Source organism: Triticum urartu, chromosome 5A (genome assembly GCF_056163025.1).
Source record: "Triticum urartu cultivar PI428250 chromosome 5A, HENAU_Tu73, whole genome shotgun sequence".
In the NCBI taxonomy this organism is placed as follows: domain Eukaryota; kingdom Viridiplantae; phylum Streptophyta; class Magnoliopsida; order Poales; family Poaceae; genus Triticum; species Triticum urartu.
This window is the reverse complement of record NC_141877.1, coordinates 665880701-665902345: the sequence shown is the minus strand read 5'-3', so window position 1 is coordinate 665902345 and position 21645 is coordinate 665880701. Positions and strand designations below refer to the sequence as shown.

General features: G+C 43.2%; 1 protein-coding gene across 1 annotated transcript; it reads right to left on the bottom strand.

Moving 5' to 3' along the window:
* Positions 1 to 1368: 1368 nt before the first annotated feature.
* On the bottom strand, positions 1369 to 11473 carry LOC147973887 (uncharacterized). The gene is made up of 3 exons (XM_087525129.1): positions 11369 to 11473; positions 10810 to 11274; positions 1369 to 1771 (listed from the first exon to the last, which is right to left on the bottom strand). The coding sequence occupies exons 1-3, from the start codon at positions 11471 to 11473 to the stop codon at positions 1508 to 1510; spliced, it is 834 nt and encodes a 277-aa protein (XP_087381255.1). The 3' UTR covers positions 1369 to 1507.
* Positions 11474 to 21645: the final 10172 nt, after the last annotated feature.

Sequence of the window (21645 nt, the reverse complement as noted above, 5' to 3'; positions counted from 1 at the left end):
ATTTGAGTACATGGATTTGGAGGATGGATTATGATGTATGTGAACCCTAGGCATCATATGAACCCTAGGAAAAATTAGTAATGTTCTAGTGGTAGACACTGAAATATTTCGGTACACACCGGTAGGCACTGAAATATTTCGGAACTGCCCTAGGCAAAATTTGTAATGTTGTAGTGGTGGACACTGAAATACTTCGGTACACACCGGTAGGCACTGAAATATTTCGGTACTGCCCTAGGCAAAATTTGTAATGTTGTAGTGGTAGACACTGAAATATTTCGGTACACACCGGTAGGCACTGAAATATTTCGTTACTACAATTTTAGTACACACCGATGCACACTGAATTATTTCACTACTGCAGTTTCAGTACACACCGGTACACACTGAAATATTTCAGTACTGCAAATTCTATAGAAAGTTGGCATTTTGTCATTTATGTGTGAATTAATCCATGCATCATATGGCCTAACTTTGTACATGAGTTTGGGTCAATTTCATGTCTATTTATTGTTAAAATTATTGTCATGCCATGAAACACAAGACAAGTCACTGACCTAAGCTTGCAAAGATGCCATATCAATGTTGCTGATATGAATATGCATGTTTTCACCATGTCTTGTGTCTGAATTAAAACTGAGCATTTTTTCTTGATGGTATCCATGGATCTAGAACTCCTATGAATTTGCTCATGTTGGATGTTTTGTTCTCCATCATTTGTACTAGCATTCCATGCGATTAGATGCCATGACAAGACCCCTGGCATATTTATTTTCTTGCCTCCAACATCACATGTGTGTTTTGCAGGAAAAAACCTGGAGTTCACCAGGCTGGCTGAAGTTGTGAGGCTGGGAGGCTAATGGTGCTGCTACTGGCTGATCCTTCTTCTTTTAGTTTTTGTTCGTCATTTCTCAAGCCGTTGGACCAGGGCTACTTCCCTATGTGCTGTTAATGTATTAAGTAGTTCCTTCGAATTTGCAGTATTAGTTAGTTTGAATGTGGAAGTACCTTAATTTTTAGGAACGAAATGTTGCTATGTATGACCAAGGGTTTCATACCTTAATCTTTGGATAATTAATTATGTGAACTGTTGGATGTGGCGCACAACGAAACGCCTCTACCATTGATACTAGTCAACATGTCGGTCCAATTAGAGACCAGCCACTACCATATAGAACAATTAGCATTTCATACTACAACCTGGCACGTACAAAACATCACACAGTGGAAGCACATCCCTAAGCACCTTGCATTGTACAAGGTCTTAGAGACAAGCCTCTACCATATATAACAGTTACCATGTCACACTACAGCCTATAAAACATCACACAGTGGAATAATCATAGCTAGTAGAGCATTAGTTACCAGTTAATAATAGTTGCAATCCATCACAAGCAATAGTACCTAGATATGAGTAGATATAGGTACGGTAATACACGACAAGTACTCGCAAACAAGAGCTAACATAACAAGTTCATTTCACATTGATACATGGCCCACCCCAGTTCTAAATGAGGTGGATGGTGATCATCATCCTCAAGTCATGGCGACGGGTGTTCGCAACAGTGAGTAGGATGGCCTGTCCTACCCGAAGATTCTTGGCACGAAGGAACTTCTTCCACCCTGCCCTGCTCAAGACAGTGCGACCGTCCGTGTCCACTGCATAGGCACAGCTGGTGATGGAGCCCATTCTGGTAAGGCGTAGTCCAGCAGCCATGCCTTCTTCGTCCGGGTCGATGCCACAGCTATCAAGTAACCTCTTAGGTAATTTCTGAAAACAGTTGACATGATATATGATCATGTCACGTGCAATTATCAACAAAGCATACACTTCAAGACACATATATCATTGGATTCAACACTGAGCATATATATCATCACATCACTACACTATACGCCAAGCATCAAATTACTACAGTAATTAGGCATTTCATTAGATTACTGCGTACACTAAGCATATCATCGCATATTACTACACTACATGCATGTCATAAAATTCTTCACTAAATGAATTCTAAACTAGGCCTCTCATCAGAGTACTACAACATGCATATCATATGAACTACTTGAAGGAAATATGCCCTAGAGGCAATAATAAAGTTATTATTTATTTCCTTATATCATGATAAATGTTTATTATTCATGCTAGAATTGTATTAACTAGAAACATAATACATGTGTGAATACATAGACAAACAAAGTGTCACTAGTATGCCTCTACTTGACTAGCTCGTTAATCAAAGATGGTTATGTTTCCTAACCATAAACAAGTAGTTGTTATTTGATTAACGGGATCACATCATTAAGTGAATGATCTGATTGACATGACCCATTCCACTAGCTTAGCACCCGATCGTTTAGTATGTTGCTATTGCTTTCTTCATGACTTATACATGTTCCTATGACTATGAGATTATGCAACTCCCGTTTACCAGAGGAACACTTTGTGTGCTACCAAACGTCACAACGTAACTGGGTGATTATAAAGGAGCTCTATAGGTGTCTCCAAAGGTACATGTTGGGTTGGCGTATTTCGAGATTAGGATTTGTCACTCCGATTGTCGGAGAGGTATCTCCGGGCCCTCTCGGTAATGCACATCACTTAAGCCTTGCAAGCACTGCAACCAATGAGTTAGTTGCGGGATGATGTATTACAGAACGACTAAAGAGACTTGCCGGTAACGAGATTGAACTAGGTATTTGGAATACCGACGATCGAATCTCGGGCAAGTAACATACCGATGACAAAGGGAACAACGTATGTTGTTATGCGGTCTGACCGATAAAGATCTTCGTAGAATATGTAGGAGCCAATATGAGCATCCAGGTTCTGCTATTGGTTATTGACCGGAGACATGTCTCGGTCATGTCTACATTGTTCTCGAACCCGTAGGGTCCGCACGCTTAAGGTTACGATGACAGTTATATTATGAGTTTATACATTTTGATGTACCGAAGTTTGTTCGGAGTCCCGGATGTGATCACGGACATGACGAGGAGTCTCGAAATGGTCGAGACATAAAGATTGATATATTGGAAGCCTATGTTTGGATACCGGAAGTGTTCCGGGTGAAATTGGGATTTTACCGGAGTACCGGGAGGTTACCGGAACCCCCCGGGAGCTAAATGGGCCATGATGGGCCTTAGTGGAAAAGAGAAGAGGCAGCCCTTCATGGGCCGCGCGCCCCTCCCCTCCCTTGGTCCGAATAGGACAAGGAGAGGGGGCCGGCCCCTCTCTCTCTTTTCCCCCCCTCCGCGAATCCTATTCCAACTAGGATTGGGGGGGGGGGGGAATCCTACTCCCAGAGGGAGTAGGACTCTCCTGGTGCCCCCTCCCTGGCCGGCCGCCTCCCCCCCTTTAGTCCTTTATATACGGAGGCAGGGGCACCCCAGAGACACACAAGTTGATCCACGTGATCTATTCCTTAGCCGTGTGCGGCGCCCCCTGCCACCATAGTCCTCGATAATATTATAGCAGTGCTTAGGCGAAGCCCTGCAGCAGTAGTACGTCAAGATCGTCACCACGCCGTCGTGCTGACGGAACTCTTCCCCGACACTTTGCTGGATTGGAGTCCGGGGATCGTCATCGAGCTGAACGTGTGCTAGAACTCGGAGGTCCCGTAGTTTCGGTGCTTGATCGGTCGGATCGTAGAGACGTACGACTACATCAACCAAACGCTTCCGTTGTCAATCTACTAGGTATGTAGATCATACTCCCCCTCTCGTTGCTATGCATCACCATGATCTTGCGTGTGCGTAGGAAACTTTTTGAAATTACTACGAAACCCAGCAGTGGCATCCGAGCCTAGGTTTTATATGTTGATGTCATATGAACGAGTAGAACACAAGTGAGTTGTGGGCGATATAAGTCATACTGCTTACCAGCATGTCATACTTTGGTTCAGCGGTATTGTTGGACGAAGCGGCCCGGACCGACATTACGCGTACGCTTACGCGAGACCGGTTCTCCCGACGTGCTTTGCACATAGGTGGCTTGCGGGTGACAGTTTCTCCAACTTTAGTTGAATCGAGTGTGGCTACGCCCGGTCCTTGCGAAGGTTAAAACAGCACCAACTTGACAAACTATCGTTGTGGTTTTGATGCGTAGGTAAGATTGGTTCTTGCTTAAGCCCGTAGCAGCCACGTAAAAACTTGCAACAACAAAGTAGAGGACGTCTAACTTGTTTTTGCAGGGCATGTTGTGATGTGATATGGTCAAGACATGATGCTAAATTTTATTGTATGAGATGATCATGTTTTGTAACCGAGTTATAGGCAACTAGCAGGAGCCATATGGTTGTCGCTTTATTGTATGCAATGCAATCGCGCTGTAATGCTTTACTTTATCACTAAACGGTAGCGATAGTCGTGGAAGCACAAGCTCAGCGAGACGACAACGATGCTACGATGGAGATCAAGGTGTCGCGCCGGTGACGATGGTGATCACGATGGTGCTTCGGAGATGGAGATCACAAGCACAAGATGATGATGGCCATATCATATCACTTATATTGATTGCATGTGATGTTTATCTTTTATGCATCTTATCTTGCTTTGATTGACGGTAGCATTATAAGATGATCTCTTACTAAATTATCAAGTAGTGTTCTCCCTGAGTATGCACCGTTGCGAAAGTTCTTCGTGCTGAGACACCACGTGATGATCGGGTGTGATAGGCTCTATGTTCAAATACAACGGGTGCAAAACAGTTGCACACGCGGAATACTCAGGTTAAACTTGACGAGCCAAGCATATACAGATATGGCCTCGGAACACGGAGACCGAAAGGTCGAGCGTGAATCATATAGTAGATATGATCAACATAAAGATGTTCACCAATGAAACTACTCCATCTCACGTCATGATCGGACATGGTTTAGTTGATTTGGATCACGTAATCACTTAGAGGATTAGAGGGATGTCCATCTAAGTGGGAGTTCTTTAAGTAAATTAACTAAACTTAAATTTGTCATGAAACTTAGTACCTGATTAGTATCTTGCTTGTTTATGTTTGATTGTAGATAGATGGCCCGTGCTGTTGTTCCGTTGAGTTTTAATGCGTTCCTTGAGAAAGCAAAGTTGAAAGATGATGGTAGCAATTACACGGACTGGGTCCGTAACTTGAGGATTATCCTCATTGCTGCACAGACGAATTACATCCTGGAAGCACCGCTGGGTGCCAGGCCTGCTGCAGGAGCAACACCGGATGTTATGAACGTCTGTCAGAGCAAAGCTGATGACTACTCAATAGTTCAGTGTGCCATGCTTTACGGCTTAGAATCGGGACTTCAACGACGTTTTGAATGTCATGGAGCATGTGAGATGTTCCAGGAGTTGAAGTTAATATTTCAAGCAAATGCCCGGATTGAGAGATACGAAGTCTCCAATAAGTTCTATAGCTGCAAGATGGAGGAGAACAGTTCTGTCAGTGAGCATATACTCAAAATGTCTAGGTATAATAATCACTTGATTCAGTTGGGAGTTAATCTTCCAGATGACTGCGTCATTGACAGAATTCTCCAATCACTGCCACTAAGCTACAAGAGCTTCGTGATGAACTATAATATGCAAGGGATGAATAAGACTATTCCCGAGCTCTTCGCGATGCTGAAAGCTGCGGAGGTAGAAATCAAGAAGGAGCATCAAGTGTTGATGGTCAACAAGACCACTAGTTTCAAGAAAAAGGGCAAAGGGAAGAAGAAGGGGAACTTCAAAAAGAACGGCAAGCAAGTTGCTACTCAAGAGAAGAAACCCAAACCTGGACCTAAGCCTGAAACTGAGTGCTTCTATTGCAAGCAGACTGGTCACTGGAAGCGGAACTGCCCCAAGTATTTGGCGGATAAGAAGGATGGCAAGGTGAACAAAGGTATATGTGATATACATGTTATTGATGTGTACCTTACTAATGCTCGCAGTAGCACCTGGGTATTTGATACTGGTTCTGTTGCTAATATTTGCAACTCGAAACAGGGACTACGGATTAAGCGAAGATTGGCTAAGGACGAGGTGACGATGCGTGTGGGAAACGGTTCCAAAGTTGATGTGATCGCAGTCGGCACGCTACCTCTACATCTACCTTCGGGATTAATATTAGACCTAAATAATTGTTATTTGGTGCCAGTGTTAAGCATGAACATTATTTCTGGATCTTGTTTGATGCGAGACGATTATTCATTTAAATCAGAGAATAATGGTTGTTCTATTTATATGAGTAATATCTTTTATGGTCATGCACCCTTGAAGAGTGGTCTATTCTTGTTAAATCTCGATAGTAGTAATACACATATTCATAATGTTGAAGCCAAAAGATGCAGAGTTGATAATGATAGTGCAACTTATTTGTGGCACTGCTGTTTACGTCATATCGGTGTAAAGCGCATGAAGAAATTCCATACTGATGGACTTTTGGAACCACTTGATTATGAATCACTTGGTACTTGCGAACCGTGCCTCATGGGCAAGATGACTAAAACGCCGTTCTCTGGTACTATGGAGAGAGCAACAGATTTGTTGGAAATCATACATACAGATGTATGTGGTCCAATGAATATTGAGGCTCGTGGCGGATATCGTTATTTTCTCACCTTCACAGATGATTTAAGCAGATATGGGTATATCTACTTAATGAAACATAAGTCTGAAACGTTTGAAAAGTTCAAGGAATTTCAGAGTGAAGTTGAAAATCATCGTAACAAGAAAATAAAGTTTCTACGATCTGATCGTGAGAATATTTGAGTTACGAGTTTGGTGTACATTTGAAAAATTGTGGAATAGTTTCGCAACTCACGCCACCTGAAACACCACAGCGTAATGGTGTGTCCGAACGTCGTAATCGTACTTTACTAGATATGGTGCGATCTATGATGTCTCTTACTGATTTACCGCTATCGTTTTGGGGATACGCTCTAGAGACGGCCGCATTCATGTTAAATAGGGCACCATCAAAATCCGTTGAGACGACGCCTTATGAACTGTGGTTTGGCAAGAAACCAAAGTTGTCATTTCTGAAAGTTTGGGGCTGCGATGCTTATGTGAAAACGCTTCAACCTGATAAGCTCGAACCCAAATCGGAGAAATGTGTCTTCATAGGATATCCAAAGGAGACTATTGGATACACCTTCTATCACAGATCCGAAGGCAAGACTTTTGTTGCTAAATTCGGAAACTTTCTGGAGAAGGAGTTTCTCTCGAAAGAAGTGAGTGGGAGGAAAGTAGAACTTGACGAGGTAACTGTACCTGCTCCCTTATTGGAAAGTAGTGCATCACAGAAAACTGTTTCTGTGACACCTACACCAGTTAGTGGGGAAGCCAATGATGATGATCATGAAACTTCAGAACAAGATACTACTGAACCTCATAGATCAACCACAGTACCAGAGTGGTACGGTAATCCCGTTCTAGAAGTCATGCTACTAGATCATGATGAACCTACGAACTATGAAGAAGCGATGGTGAGCCCAGATTCCGCAAAGTGGCTTGAAGCCATGAAATCTGAGATGGGATCCATGTATGAGAACAAAGTGTGGACTTTGGTTGACTTGCCCGATGATCGGCAAGAAATTGAGAATAAATGGATCTTCAAGAAGAAGACTGACGCTGACGGTAATATTACTGTCTACAAAGCTCGACTTGTCGCAAAAGGTTTTCGGCAAGTTCAAGAGATTGATTACGATGAGACCTTCTCACCCGTGGCGATGCTTAAGTCTGTCCGAATCATGTTAGCAATTGCCGCATTTTATGATTATGAAATTTGGCAGATGGATGTCAAAACTGCATGCCTGAATGGATTTCTGAAAGAAGAGTTGTATATGATGCAACCAGAAGGTTTTGTCGATCCAAAGGGAGCTAACAAAGTGTGCAAGCTCCAGCGATCCATTTATGGACTGGTGCAAGCCTCTCGGAGTTGGAATAAACGCTTTGATAGTGTGATCAAAGCATTTGGTTTTATACAGACTTTTGGAGAAGCCTGTATTTACAAGAAAGTGAGTGGGAGCTCTATAGCATTTCTGATATTATATGTAGATGACATATTACTAATTGGAAATGATATAGAATTTCTTGATAGCATAAAGGGATACTTGAATAAGAGTTTTTCAATGAAAGACCTCGGTGAAGCTGCTTACATATTAGGCATTAAGATCTATAGAGATAGATCAATACGCTTAATTGGACTTTCACAAACCACATACCTTGACAAAGTTTTGAAGAAGTTCAAAATGGATCAAGCAAAGAAAGGGTTCTTGCCTGTGTTACAAGGTGTGAAGTTGAGTAAGACTCAATGCCCGACCACTGCAGAAGATAGAGAGAATATGAAAGATGTTCCCTATGCATCAGCCATAGGATCTATCATGTATGCAATGCTGTGTACCAGACCTGATGTGTGCCTTGCTATAAGTCTAGCAGGGAGGTACCAAAGTAATCCAGGAGTGGATCACTGGACAGCGGTAAAGAACATCCTGAAATACCTGAAAAGGACTAAGGATATGTTTCTCATATATGGAGGTGACAAAGAGCTCATCGTAAAAGGTTACGTTGATGCAAGCTTTGACACTGATCCGGACGATTCTAAATCGCAAACCGGATACGTGTTTACATTAAACGGTGGAGCTGTCAGTTGGTGCAGTTCTAAACAAAGCGTTGTAGCGGGATCTACATGTGAAGCGGAGTACATAGCTGCTTCAGAAGCAGCAAATGAAGGAGTCTGGATGAAGGAGTTCATATCCGATCTAGGTGTCATACCTAGTGCATCGGGTCCAATGAAAATCTTTTGTGACAATACTGGTGCAATTGCCTTGGCAAAGGAATCCAGATTTCACAAGAGAACCAAGCACATCAAGAGACGCTTCAATTCCATCCGGGATCTAGTCCAGGTGGGAGACATAGAGATTTGCAAGATACATACGGATCTGAATGTTACAGACCCGTTGACTAAGCCTCTTCCACGAGCAAAACATGATCAGCACCAAGGCTCCATGGGTGTTAGAATCATTACTGTGTAATCTAGATTATTGACTCTAGTGCAAGTGGGAGACTGAAGGAAATATGCCCTAGAGGCAATAATAAAGTTATTATTTATTTCCTTATATCATGATAAATGTTTATTATTCATGCTAGAATTGTATTAACCGGAAACATAATACATGTGTGAATACATAGACAAACAAAGTGTCACTAGTATGCCTCTACTTGACTAGCTCGTTAATCAAAGATGGTTATGTTTCCTAACCATAAACAAGTAGTTGTTATTTGATTAACGGGATCACATCATTAAGTGAATGATCTGATTGACATGACCCATTCCACTAGCTTAGCACCCGATCGTTTAGTATGTTTCTATTGCTTTCTTCATGACTTATACATGTTCCTATGACTATGAGATTATGCAACTCCCGTTTACCAGAGGAACACTTTGTGTGCTACCAAATGTCACAACATAACTGGGTGATTATAAAGGAGCTCTACAGGTGTCTCCAAAGGTACATGTTGGGTTGGCGTATTTCGAGATTAGGATTTGTCACTCCGATTGTCGGAGAGGTATCTCTAGGCCCTCTCGGTAATGCACATCACTTAAGCCTTGCAAGCACTGCAACCAATGAGTTAGTTGCGGGATGATGTATTACAGAACGAGTAAAGAGACTTGCCGGTAATGAGATTGAACTAGGTATTTGGAATACCGACGATCGAATCTCGGGCAAGTAACATACCGATGACAAAGGGAACAACGCATGTTGTTATGCGGTCTGACCGATAAAGATCTTCGTAGAATATGTAGGAGCCAATATGAGCATCCAAGTTCCGCTATTGGTTATTGACCGGAGACATGTCTCAGTCATGTCTACATTGTTCTCGAACCCGTAGGGTCCGCACGCTTAAGGTTACGATGACAGTTATATTATGAGTTTATACATTTTGATGTACCGAAGTTTGTTTGGAGTCCCGGATGTGATCACGGACATGACGAGGAGTCTCAAAATGGTCGAGACATAAAGATTGATATATTGGAAGCCTATGTTTGGATACCGGAAGTGTTCCGGGTGAAATTGGGATTTTACCGGAGTACCGGGAGGTTACCGGAACCCCCCGGGAGCCAAATGGGTCATGATGGGCCTTAGTGGAAAAGAGAAGAGGCAGCCCTTCATGGGCCGCGCGCCCCTCCCCTCCCTTGGTCCGAATAGGACAAGGAGAGGGGGCCGGCCCCTCTCTCTCTTCCCTCGCCCCTCCGCGAATCCTATTCCAACTAGGATTTGGGGGGGGGGGATCCTACTCCTAGAGGGAGTAGGACTCTCCTGGCGCGCCCTCCTTGGTCGGCCGCCTCCCCCCCTTTAGTCCTTTATATACGGAGGCAGGGGCACCCCAGAGACACACAAGTTGATCCACGTGATCTATTCCTTAGCCGTGTGCGGCGCCCCCTGCCACCATAGTCCTCGATAATATTGTAGCGATGCTTAGGCGAAGCCCTGCAGCAGTAGTACGTCAAGATTGTCACCACGCCGTCGTGCTGACGGAACTCTTCCCTGACACTTTGCTGGATCGGAGTCCGGGGTCGTCATCGAGCTGAACGTGTGCTAGAACTCGGAGGTGCCGTAGTTTCGGTGCTTGATCGGTCGGATCGTAGAGACGTACGACTACATCAACCAAACTCTTCCGTTGTCAATCTACTAGGTATGTAGATCATACTCCCCCTCTCGTTGCTATGCATCACCATGATCTTGCGTGTGCGTAGGAATTTTTTTGAAATTACTACGAAACCCAACACTACTACACTAACTAAGCATGCATATCATGTAATTACCACACTAAGTAACATACCATGATATGCCGTTTAACATTCGTCCTTGTGAGGCGGGTCACGAATGGCTTCCCTAGGTAGTCTTCACGTAGCGGAAGCATGTCCCAGAGGTTGCCGATTTCCTCGTCGCTCAGTCTGAGTCCGTGGGCATACAGGTATTCAATAAGTGGGTTCTCATCATCATCTGAATCGTCATCATCTGAACCAGCACCATCTTCCTCCTCATGAACTTCATCCTCACTATCCGGAATCAAATTTAGATAGATAACAGAAATCCTGGGCCTATCTCTTCTGAAGGAGAAGCTGATCAATTCACCCCCACTAAGACGCATGCGGGCGATGAAACGATCCCAATCATCTCCTCCTATCTGGGTTATCTTTCGCCCCTTCTCGACCTGCATAGTGTATGGGCCCCCAAGAGCGTCGAAGGTCACGGTGTCTGCGATGAGCTCATTGAATGCCAATCTCACATTGCATGGTACGATCTGTGTAAGATAAAAACAAATAACAGACACAATACATTAGTGGAAATAGCAAAAAAAAAGAATGTACTGTCAGAAGATTCATATAAATTGTTACCGCTGCAAAAACAAAAGAAGGCTGGAAGTAGATGCCGAACAGCGTGGCAGTAGAAAGGCTGGTCCGGCACCGTGAGTTGCAGCGTCCACATTGTGCTTCCTCCATTCTACACAGAACATGTTGAACTCTAAGTTGAATTGTACATAGTACAATACAAAGATCATATATATAATAAATCATAGTGATAACCTATACTGGCAATGGCCAATCAATCTATTTTCTATCATCTACATAATAAAGCAATGCCAATGACAATGGCAATGCCCGTCTCATCTAAACCTTGGAATAGTTCGGCATCCAAACTAAAACCAGTCCAATCCACGGCACACATCAAAACCAAACCAATCCAGATATTTTCATTTAGAATCTAGACCAAACTGAACTATACATGCTCGTCATCCAACCCAGTCCAAACCGTTTTCAACTTTTGTATTGAATCCAAAGGTTCAAACCGTGGACACAGCCATATGCGAGGGCACGTCATGAATCTAGATCAGACATGGCGTCAAAGCTCGAGAGAGCCGACGAGCTCCGGCCGGCAACAGTGGCTCTTGGATTTGAAGCAGTAGTAGGTGGTAGTGGCGGCTCAAACTAATTGATTGATTTGGTCTCAAACCATAGAAACCAAATCAAGATCCAATCCAAAAACGAAGTTTCATTCCAAACCAATCGGCTCAGATCCGCCTCCGTAGGGAGACGCGGTTGGGGAAGGGAAGAAGAGGGGAGATCCCACGTACTTGCCGGAGTTGGCGGCGGCCGCGCACTGGCAGCAAAGAGAGGGGTCATCGGGAGATGGCGGCGGCGGCGCTGGTCGAGAAGGGGAGAAAGAAAGATGTGGAGTGGTCGAGACGAGGAGAAAGAAAAATGTGGTACATGTGGTAGCTTGGTTTTGTGGATGACAAGGGGACCCACTTGTGAGACCGATAGCAATTGATGGCAAACCGCAGGAGGTGCACGACCGCGTGCACGACCGCCACGTCCCCACGTGGAATGGGGACGGCCGGGTGGGTGTGTCAAGTCAAATCGGCACCCGCGGCTTCTCGATAACTCCAAGAGGCAGGAGCAGTGCATTTCTTCCCCGAATCGGGTAGAAAACCATCGTCCTCTTCCCACCCTCTCTTCCTTCCTCACCACCTCACCACCCTCCTCCCTTCCTACGCCTCCCTCCTCCTGTCTTCGACCGACGATGAAGCGCGAACGTGAAGATGCGGCGGACGAGCCGAAGGCAACCATCGGAGCAGAGCAGTCTGCTGCCGTGGCTGCAGCCGTAGGTGGAGCGGCTGAGCCCGCCGTAGCGGCGGAAGCTGGCGGTGCAGCGACCGTTGTGTCTGCTCCCGCTGCCATCGCAGCCGTCGAGGCACCTGTCGGCGATCACAAGGTCGGGGAAGATCTGGAGGAGGAGGATATGAGAAGGCGTAAGCGCAAGGTGCATGACGAAATCGAAGAGCTTTTCGAGGAGAACGCCATAAAGGAGTTCGACGTAGATTGCAGGAAGGGCAGCGACTTCGACGAGGATGCCATCGACGAGCTATGTGAGGTAGTACTCTGTTTTTTTCATGACATTGGGGTTTTTCTTGTTAACTAGATGAGCATCAATTTCACTTCGGCGTGCTAGTTCTACGTATGTAGGATTGTAGGAATCTAGCATATATCTTCACGTTGGATGTGGATTTTTAAATCTGATTCACATTCTGATTCCAGCAGATACTCTGGTTTTTTTTCATGGCATTGGGGTTTGTCTTGTTAACTAGATGAGCATAAGTTTCACAAGGGATACATTAATGAAAGAAGTGGGGTAATGAACCCAAATACAAGAAAATGTTCATGGCAGGGATACATTAATGAAAAACTGGGTTAAACAATGGATATATGGCAGGATTCTCCATTGGCTTCCCAAGGACAGTGACAAAATGCTGCAGTTCCTGATTCATTTTAGTTTATGTAGATGAATTAATTTGCACACATGTTCATAGATGATTAGTTTGCACACATGTTCATAGATGATCCATTTGCAAATTCTATACAGATTTCCATTTTGCAAAGGAAGTGGTCGCTCCCTTAATAATTATGGGCTGACAGTACATATCCACTGGATACCAAAAAATCAAAACATTTCATCTAGCCAATTTTCCACAGTATGTTATCTAGATGATCACAGCCACATCTCTCATCAATATGAGCAGTGAGACACCCCATAGCTCCTTTACCAATTTCCTTCTGAAACTTATCAGGGTCTAACAATGTTGGAGAAGCAGTATTGCCGCTGTCAGAAAGAATAATGGTTTCTTCATTCCAGTAGATAGAACAAACCCCCCTTGTGTGAAACATGGAGGAGTATAATGAAGCCATTTTTCTGATTCCAATAAGAATTACACCTGTAACAAGTATCAAATATCATTAAACCAAGCCACTTCATGAAGTCTTTCATGTGTTAATTATGTACTACTTGTGCACTAATCTATAAATGCAACTATTCCACCGTCCATATCTATGCATGTCAATTTCTTTGGCTCAATTATGTATGTGCACATACGCCTTGTTTCTAGCAAATAGATAGTTGCCATGTTACACATGTGTACTTTCAAAACATTGTAATTAAAGTCAATGTACCATAATAGATTAGCTGAGTTCTTCTATGTGTACTAATTCACTAATTCACAGGAGGATGACGACGACGTGGACTACAACATGGACAGCAGGCACAGCAAGAGCCGGTACACCCTGAGGCATATGATTGCTGGGAAGATCAAGTACCGTTTCTTTGGCAAGATTGGGTGCCCTTTCTGTTGCAAGGTGATCGGTGGCGGCATAGATGGCATGATCTAGCATGCCTTCAGCACTGGCAATGGACATGGTAAGAAGCATAAAGCCAGTACTCTGGCTAAACATGCTGCCTACGCACGCTTCCTCGAGATTGTCAAAGTCAATGAGCCCTGCAACATGCATTGAAGAAGGGAGAGAAGTGATGTGCTGCTAGAGTGCTGCTGCCCCAGGACCGCCGTGTCCTCTTATGTTATCTATGTTTCTTTGTTGTTCGAGTCTAAAACTGATGTCCTATGGTGTGTCTGAACCTATGCTGAGCCGTGGTTGATCTGCCATTTATGTTAAGAGTTTGCTGCTACTCTGGTTTAGTGTTCCTAGTTGTTAATACTATTTTGGTGATGCATGTTTAAGCCTTGTACAATGCTAGATGCTTAGGGTGGTGCTTAGAAAAATAAACAGGGTTTTTCTGAAGCACCGGTGCCTATTTCTACAGGAGAGACGCCTAGTTATGCGTCTACCCTGTACAAATAAGCACATGTGCTTAAGAAAAGCCTGGTTTATTTCTATAAGCAACTCCCATAAGCACCTTGCATTATACAAGGCCTTAGCAACTCAAGTATCGTACGGTGGTCTATGTTATGGTTGCTGTGTTATTCTGCCGTACGGTGATGCATGCTAGGAACTCTAATAATATGACTATGGTAGTTATAGCTTGGCATGACTATGTTTAGTGTATAACTCAGCATGTTCCTGCCATATCTATGAGCAGTTACAACTGAACTATGCATTAATTTTTGACAAAATTAAAGCATGCAAATGATTGCCGATTCCACCTATTGCCAAATCAAGCTTTGTACTGATGATGCATTAGATATTGCAATAAATAGAGGATGCTCATGATTGCCAAAAGTACCTATTTCCACTTTCTGATAAGAACTAAACGTGTATCAAATGATGCTAAAAGTAGAGCATGAGCATGAGAATGTATCAATGCATTAGATATTGCAATAAGTAGAGGATGCTCATGATTGCCAAAAGTACCTATTTCCACTTTATGATAAGAACTAAACGTGTATCAAATGATGCTAAAAGTAGAGCATGAGCATGAGAATGTATCAATGCATTAGTTATTGCAATAAGTAGAGGATGCTCATGATTGCCAAAAGTACCTATTTCCACTTTCTGATAAGAACAAAACGTGTATCAAATGATGCTAAAAGTAGAGCATGAGCATGAGCATGTATCAATTGATGATCAATTGATGCTACCTATTTGTGTTTGAATGGGCTCAATAAAGCTGGTGCTGGTTTATGCTCTCTGTGTGACTGTGATGGTAACGAAGACACTTGGTTGGCTATGGTCTTGCTGTCAAATTTAAGTTTCAGTTCTTTAAGACTCTTTGTTTTTGCTGCTTCCTCGGGATCGACTAGCTTTCTCGGGCGTCCACGTGCTCTCTTCCTTTTGGGGGAGTTGGGTGCACCATTTTTGGGGGAGTTGGGTGCACCGGTATCCTTCTGGGAGTTGGATATGTCAGGTTCGTTGGAACCATCAGGATTGTTGACTAATTGTACGTCCTCTTCTGAAGCATCAGGTAGAACTGCTTGCTGGGCATCGTACACCTCCTTCTGTATAAGAGAGAGTGCTGCGTTAGTTCTAATCATGAGACTTATGAAATAAATGATATATTCTTGATGTAGCGCTAACCATTATGGGGAACTTATATGATTCGAGACGAAGCGCATTGCAATTTGAATGCAGTAAGGCTGTACATATTTTCCACCTGAAAAATATCTATCCTTGCCTATATTGGATAACCGACACTGACTTCAGCATAGCTTTCAAGCTAAACAAAGTACAAATTTAAATTAGGCATTCAATTACCTGGTTCAAAATATCGGTCATTTCATCCCCGTTCCATGACAACATGTACTACAGTGTCCAAACCGCACAGGAAGTCCTGCGATGTTTAGTTAAAGATCAGTAATCTTATTCGTGTACGCAAATAATAATTTATGAGGCCATGCGTACCCATCGTCTGTTGTGGTATGTTCTCATAGCGTTTTTTTGTCCATTCGGCAAAATTGATGTTCTTAGCTGGTGATATCAACCCTTTCTTGACAGCTTCGTCAATGCAGAACTGAATCGAGTCCACCTAGGGTACGACGAGTTATACATAGGGTTACGGTACTTCGGGAGCTCATGTTCCATGCGGATCAAAAGAGGCAGCAAGAGAACACTTACAAGAGAATCTTCCTTGGTCTTGTCGCAATGATAATTCATGGAGTTCGGAGTCTGAATTTATTTTTTTTCAAAATTAAACATCATTAGCATCCAATGGTTTTGGTGTACATTCAGTGAGACATGCACCTGCAGTAAAATTTGGGTTGGGTTGAGAACTGAAATTTGTCGTGTACAGTGTGTACGTAAACTATGAAAGTGTGGAAAACTTGTACCTTTCGGCGCCCTACAAATTTTCCTGCTACACGAGCTAACCATGAGGCTGCACGTCCAACAGGAACCACCCCCTTCATTTGTAACAGCTTTTCGGTTTCTTGAGGGGATATGATTGAGGTAGTATCATTCTCAATTTGGCTAATGCGAGCATATGCCATAATAACCTGCCAAATTTTCAATCATACAATAATAAGACAGTTGTTGCAGTAATGATGTAGAATAGAGTATAATGGGCTTACATCACCATAAATGTATTTGTCGTCCAAATTTCGCTTCAGATTTTCTGTTGTGAGGGTAATGTCTCCGATTCTAGCTATTTCAACTGGGTCGTATGTTCCGCGGATGTAAACGGCTGTCTCTTTGTCCTCATCTGTGAACTTGTAATCATTACCAAAGACAGGCTTCATCGGAGTTAATTGTGGTTCCTCATTGTTTTCCGTCACATGTCTTGCACTTGGTGTACTCGAAGTCCCTGTCATGAATTGGCTAGCCCTAGGAGTTCCTGTCAGGGATGAATTGCACACATTGACTTGATCCTACAATGAACAAAGGTAGTTCATCATTAGTTTGTTACTTTTAGATATTAACGTGTTGGGCCATATTGATCACCTGCACGCCTCCTTTCTGTGACACTGATTGTCGGTTGCTTGTAAATTCGTATTTTAATTCCTGTAACAATGCAAACAATAATGAACATGAAGGAACATATTCATAAAAAATACAAAATGCATAGTATGACATACATGGAGTTCCCTCCTTAAGTCTTTAATTTTGTCCTCGGCCTTCGACAACCTAGGATTAGTGCCAGTTTTAGTCTTCATGTCGATCAAGTCTTCACCTAGAGTCTGGTATTTGACATCAAATCTGTGCTCAATTTCCATTAACTTCCTGCCTACCTTCTTTTTATGATCAGCAATGCGTGCATTCATGACTTCAACTACCATTTCAATCTGTGTAAACAAAATAAAACCCCGTTGATAACAATAGCTAAATGAATGAGGTTCCATGACTCCTATTTGTGATATTGCAAAAAAAAATAGTCTTTGGAGTACATACTTGCTGGCTACTAAATTGCTGTCCTTGTGATGGTGCTCGATACGAATCATGTTGATGCACATGTTCATCTTTTTTCTTGAAAAATTATTAGAATTCTCGGACGATCATTGAGGAGCACAAATTTCCATGACAGCTTATTTTTATAAAATATAATGAACCATTAGTACCAAATAAAAAATCGGATATAGAAAGTTCAATTGTAGATAGGTACCAACCCGTTATGAAGACCTCCTTTCTCGTAAGCATCGCTTCTTAAAGTAGCCATCATTTCGTCCCATCGTGCGATCAATGGAGGGGGTCTAGAAGCATACATTAATCGGCCACTACGTACTTGCTCCCAGTACCAATACTACACAATAAATTAGTTCATCACATATAGATATGCAATAGAACAATAATTAAAGGACATTAAGTAGTGATCTAGCACTAACCTGAAGCAGAATTAGATTTCCTTGTAGATTTACGTGATCTCGATTTCTAAACTTGTGAACGGACTTGAAGAAGTGATTAAGTGTGAGTCATCCCCAGTTAAATTTCCGAAGGTTTTCAAGATCTGTAACAAGGTTGAGAAATTTCGAGTCCACATAATGTTGTGTTGTTGGTGCTAGAACAGTACCAATTGCGTACAGAATGAACCGTCTCAGGAAATCGCCGTCTGGGGCTTTGGAAGCTCGAATCGCCGTTTCAAGGTCAGAAATCAAAATTTGCCCATTGTTTGCATAGGCGGTAAACAATTCTATGTCGGTTTGCATTTCCAGATGTGGCTCTATATCCTCCCCTTCTATCGGAATGCCAAATTTTGACATTAAATTCCTATAACAAAAGAGGATGTGCAAGACTGGTTTCTGATATGATGTACTTTTTGTGGTCTTGTGACAACAGTTTCATGGTTTTTCCGAACCTTGTCTGTGAGCATACTAACTTCATATGACCATGCTTTTCGGCGAGTTCCTGTTACATGCCATTAAATTATACTGAGTACACATGAATTATGTGTACGAAACGATTGTACACAAACAGTCAATTACTTACCGCATCGGTAATTTCGGAGATGGGCTTTTCTCCATTATGAAGGTTCGTATCTGAAACTGACATTGCTGGCTCGTATGCAATGATAAAATCCGGCTCAATTAATCTGAACAAAATTGGAAAATGTATAACAAAATTAGCAGAGAATTAATTTTCACAAAATTAACTGGGTCATTTAACATATGATCCACTTATGGGTTTAAGCACAGAACCTATTTGGGTGCAAAACCTATGAGGGTTCAACTACTAAAGGAGCGGCGGACAACGATTATAAAGAGTTATGATCAGGTAATAACTTATCTCGGAGACGGTGCCACCGAGTAGATGGCGGCGGTTAGTGCGTCGGAAACTATAAGTGTCGGTATAGTGCGGTCGACAGTGCAAAGGAAAAATGGCGCGTTCACGCGAGGAGGAGGCGGCGAGAATAACACTGACGTCCGAGCCTCAGATCACGTTGGCGGTGGGCGGTGAGTGGTGGCCGCCGACTCCTGTATTCCGTGGGCGACCGGCGTCTCCGATCTGATCTTGCAGCGGTCGTGGGAGGTGCGGACGGCCCGGGTGGTTAGAATGCGGAGCTGTAATCGCGGGATTTAGGGAGGGGTGGGCCGCGTGAGTTATGTGAGATTTGGATAAATGATATAAAGAAATAAGAAAATATTGTCAACTCGTTTAGGGGTTTAGGGGTTTAGGGGTTCAGTGTTTAGGGTTTAGTGGGGGGGGGGTTAGGGTTATCAGGGTTCAGGGTTTAGGGTTTAGTGGGGGGTGGGTTAGGGTTATCAGGGTTTAGGGTTGAGCGTTGACATGCAAGCCCGGAAATGCGCGTGTCAGAGATCGTACTTGCATGTATATGTACTAATGATCCCAAACTTTCTTAATGGCATCCCTTGACCACATAGAGAATGCATGCATAATGGTTTCCATGTGGGGAAATTTTTTTGAATGTTTTTACGGTTTAGTGGGGGGGTTTAGGGTTATCAGGGTTTAGGGTTTAAGGGTTTTAGGGTTGACGGAACTATGTTTGTCTTACGGTGGACGTAGCACACACACCGGACATTGGTGGAGCGTTGGTCTACAATGGATTCCCTCCGGTAGCATCGATCCAGTCCGTTGAATGGCTCGGCCGACAAACTTCGTGCCACATAGAGCATGCATCCATCCACTGGACCGGATCAATGTTGGGTTGGTTTCATACAGGTGAGGAACCCAGCTAGTGCTTTCGGGGTGTTGACATGCTAGGCCGGAAATGCGCGTGTTAGAGATCGTACTTGCGTGTATAATCCCAAACTTTTTTCATGGCATCCCATGACCCCATAGAGAATGCATGCATAATGGTTTCCATGTGGGGCAAAATTTTGAATGTTTTTACGGTTTAGTGGGGGGGTTAGGGTTATCAGGGTTTAGGGTTTAAGGGTTTTAGGGTTGACGGAACTATGTTTGTCTTACGGTGGACGTAGCACACACACCGGACATTGATGGAGCGTTGGTCTACAATGGATTCCCTCCGGTAGCATCGATCCGGTCCGTTGACTGGCTCGGCCGACAAACTTTGTGCCACATAGAGCATGCATCCATCCACTAGACCGGATCGATGTTGGGTTGGTTTCATACAAGTGAGGAACCTAGCTAGTGCTTTCGGGGTGTTGACATGCTAGGCCGGAAATGCGCGTGTCAGAGATCGTACTTGCGTGTATAATCCCAAACTTTCTTCATGGCATCCCATGACCCCATAGAGAATGCATGCATAATGGTTTCCATGTGGGGCTAAATTTTGAATGTTTTTACGGTTTAGTGGGGGGGTTAGGGTTATCACTGTTTAGGGTTTTAGGGTTGATGGAACTATGTTTGTCTTACAGTGGACCTATCACACACACCGGACATAGGTCGAGCGTTGGTCTACAATGGAATCGCTCCGGTAGCATCGATCTGGTCCGTCGACTGGCTCGGCCGACATACTTCGTGCCACATAGAGCATGCATCCATCCACTGAACCGGATCGATGTTGGGTTGGTTTACATGTACATGTACAGGGACCGGAAATGCGCGTGTCAGAGATCGTACTTGCGTGTACATGTACTAATGATCCCTAACTTCTTCATGGCATCCCATGACCCCATAGAGAATTCATGCATAATGGTTTCCACGTGGGGCAAAAAATTTAATGTTTTTACGGTTTCGTGTGTGTGGGTGGGTGGGTGGGGGGGGGGTTAGGGTTATCAGGGTCTAGGGTTCAGGGTTTTTTGGTTTTTTGGGTTTAGGGTTTAGGGTTGGTTTACAATGGATTCCATCTGGTACCATCGATCCGTTCCATCCACTGGCTGGGCTGACAACCTTCGTGCCACATTGTTCACATTGTCCAATTAACACTTTGTATAGATTTTTTGGGTAAAAAATGAACAAAATAATGCAACTAATCTGAACGTAACGTTTGGCATGTATCAAACCAAGTAGCCACTATTCCTCAAGAAAAACCAATTAGCCACTAATTGCGCCAAACATATCTCGTAATTACCAACGAAAATGGGTTGACAATTATTTCTGGAAATTCTTGGAATGAATTTATTGCTCTTCCTTTTTTAGAGAAGAATAAGTTACAAATTTGCTAACATAACAAATTTGTTGTTCAAACAGAAACTGCCTCATCGTGTTGTGCCCCAAGACATGGCAGAATATGGTGCCATAACCATTGTTTTTCATCCTAACTCTTGATGATGCTGCTGTACCTGGGAAATCAAGGGATTTATCTGTTTGTTTCCCATGTTCCACATGTGCCTCTGGAGTTGTTACATCACAACGTAGTAAAATAATTTGCGTTCTTTATAAATCCTTGATGTAATGTGCTACTTTACAAATCATCATTATCGTACTATTTGTGTTAGATCAACTATATTGATGTTCGTGGTACTATGTTATGTTCGGGCTACTATGTTATGTTCGAGCTATTTCCTCTTTGCTAAATTTTATTTTGGAAACAAGAA

What these genes read in the sequence shown, in the direction of transcription:
- LOC147973887 (XM_087525129.1), bottom strand. Translation starts at nt 11,473, where the DNA reads ATGGAGGAAGCACAATGTGGACGCTGCAACTCACGGTGCCGGACCAGC. An exon ending in CTTCTTTTGTTTTTGCAGCG is followed by an intron (nt 11,275 to 11,368) that starts GTAACAATTTAT and finishes TATCTTACACAG; the next exon opens with ATCGTACCATGCAATGTGAG. An exon ending in ATGTTAAACGGCATATCATG is followed by an intron (nt 1,772 to 10,809) that starts GTATGTTACTTA and finishes AACTGTTTTCAG; the next exon opens with AAATTACCTAAGAGGTTACT.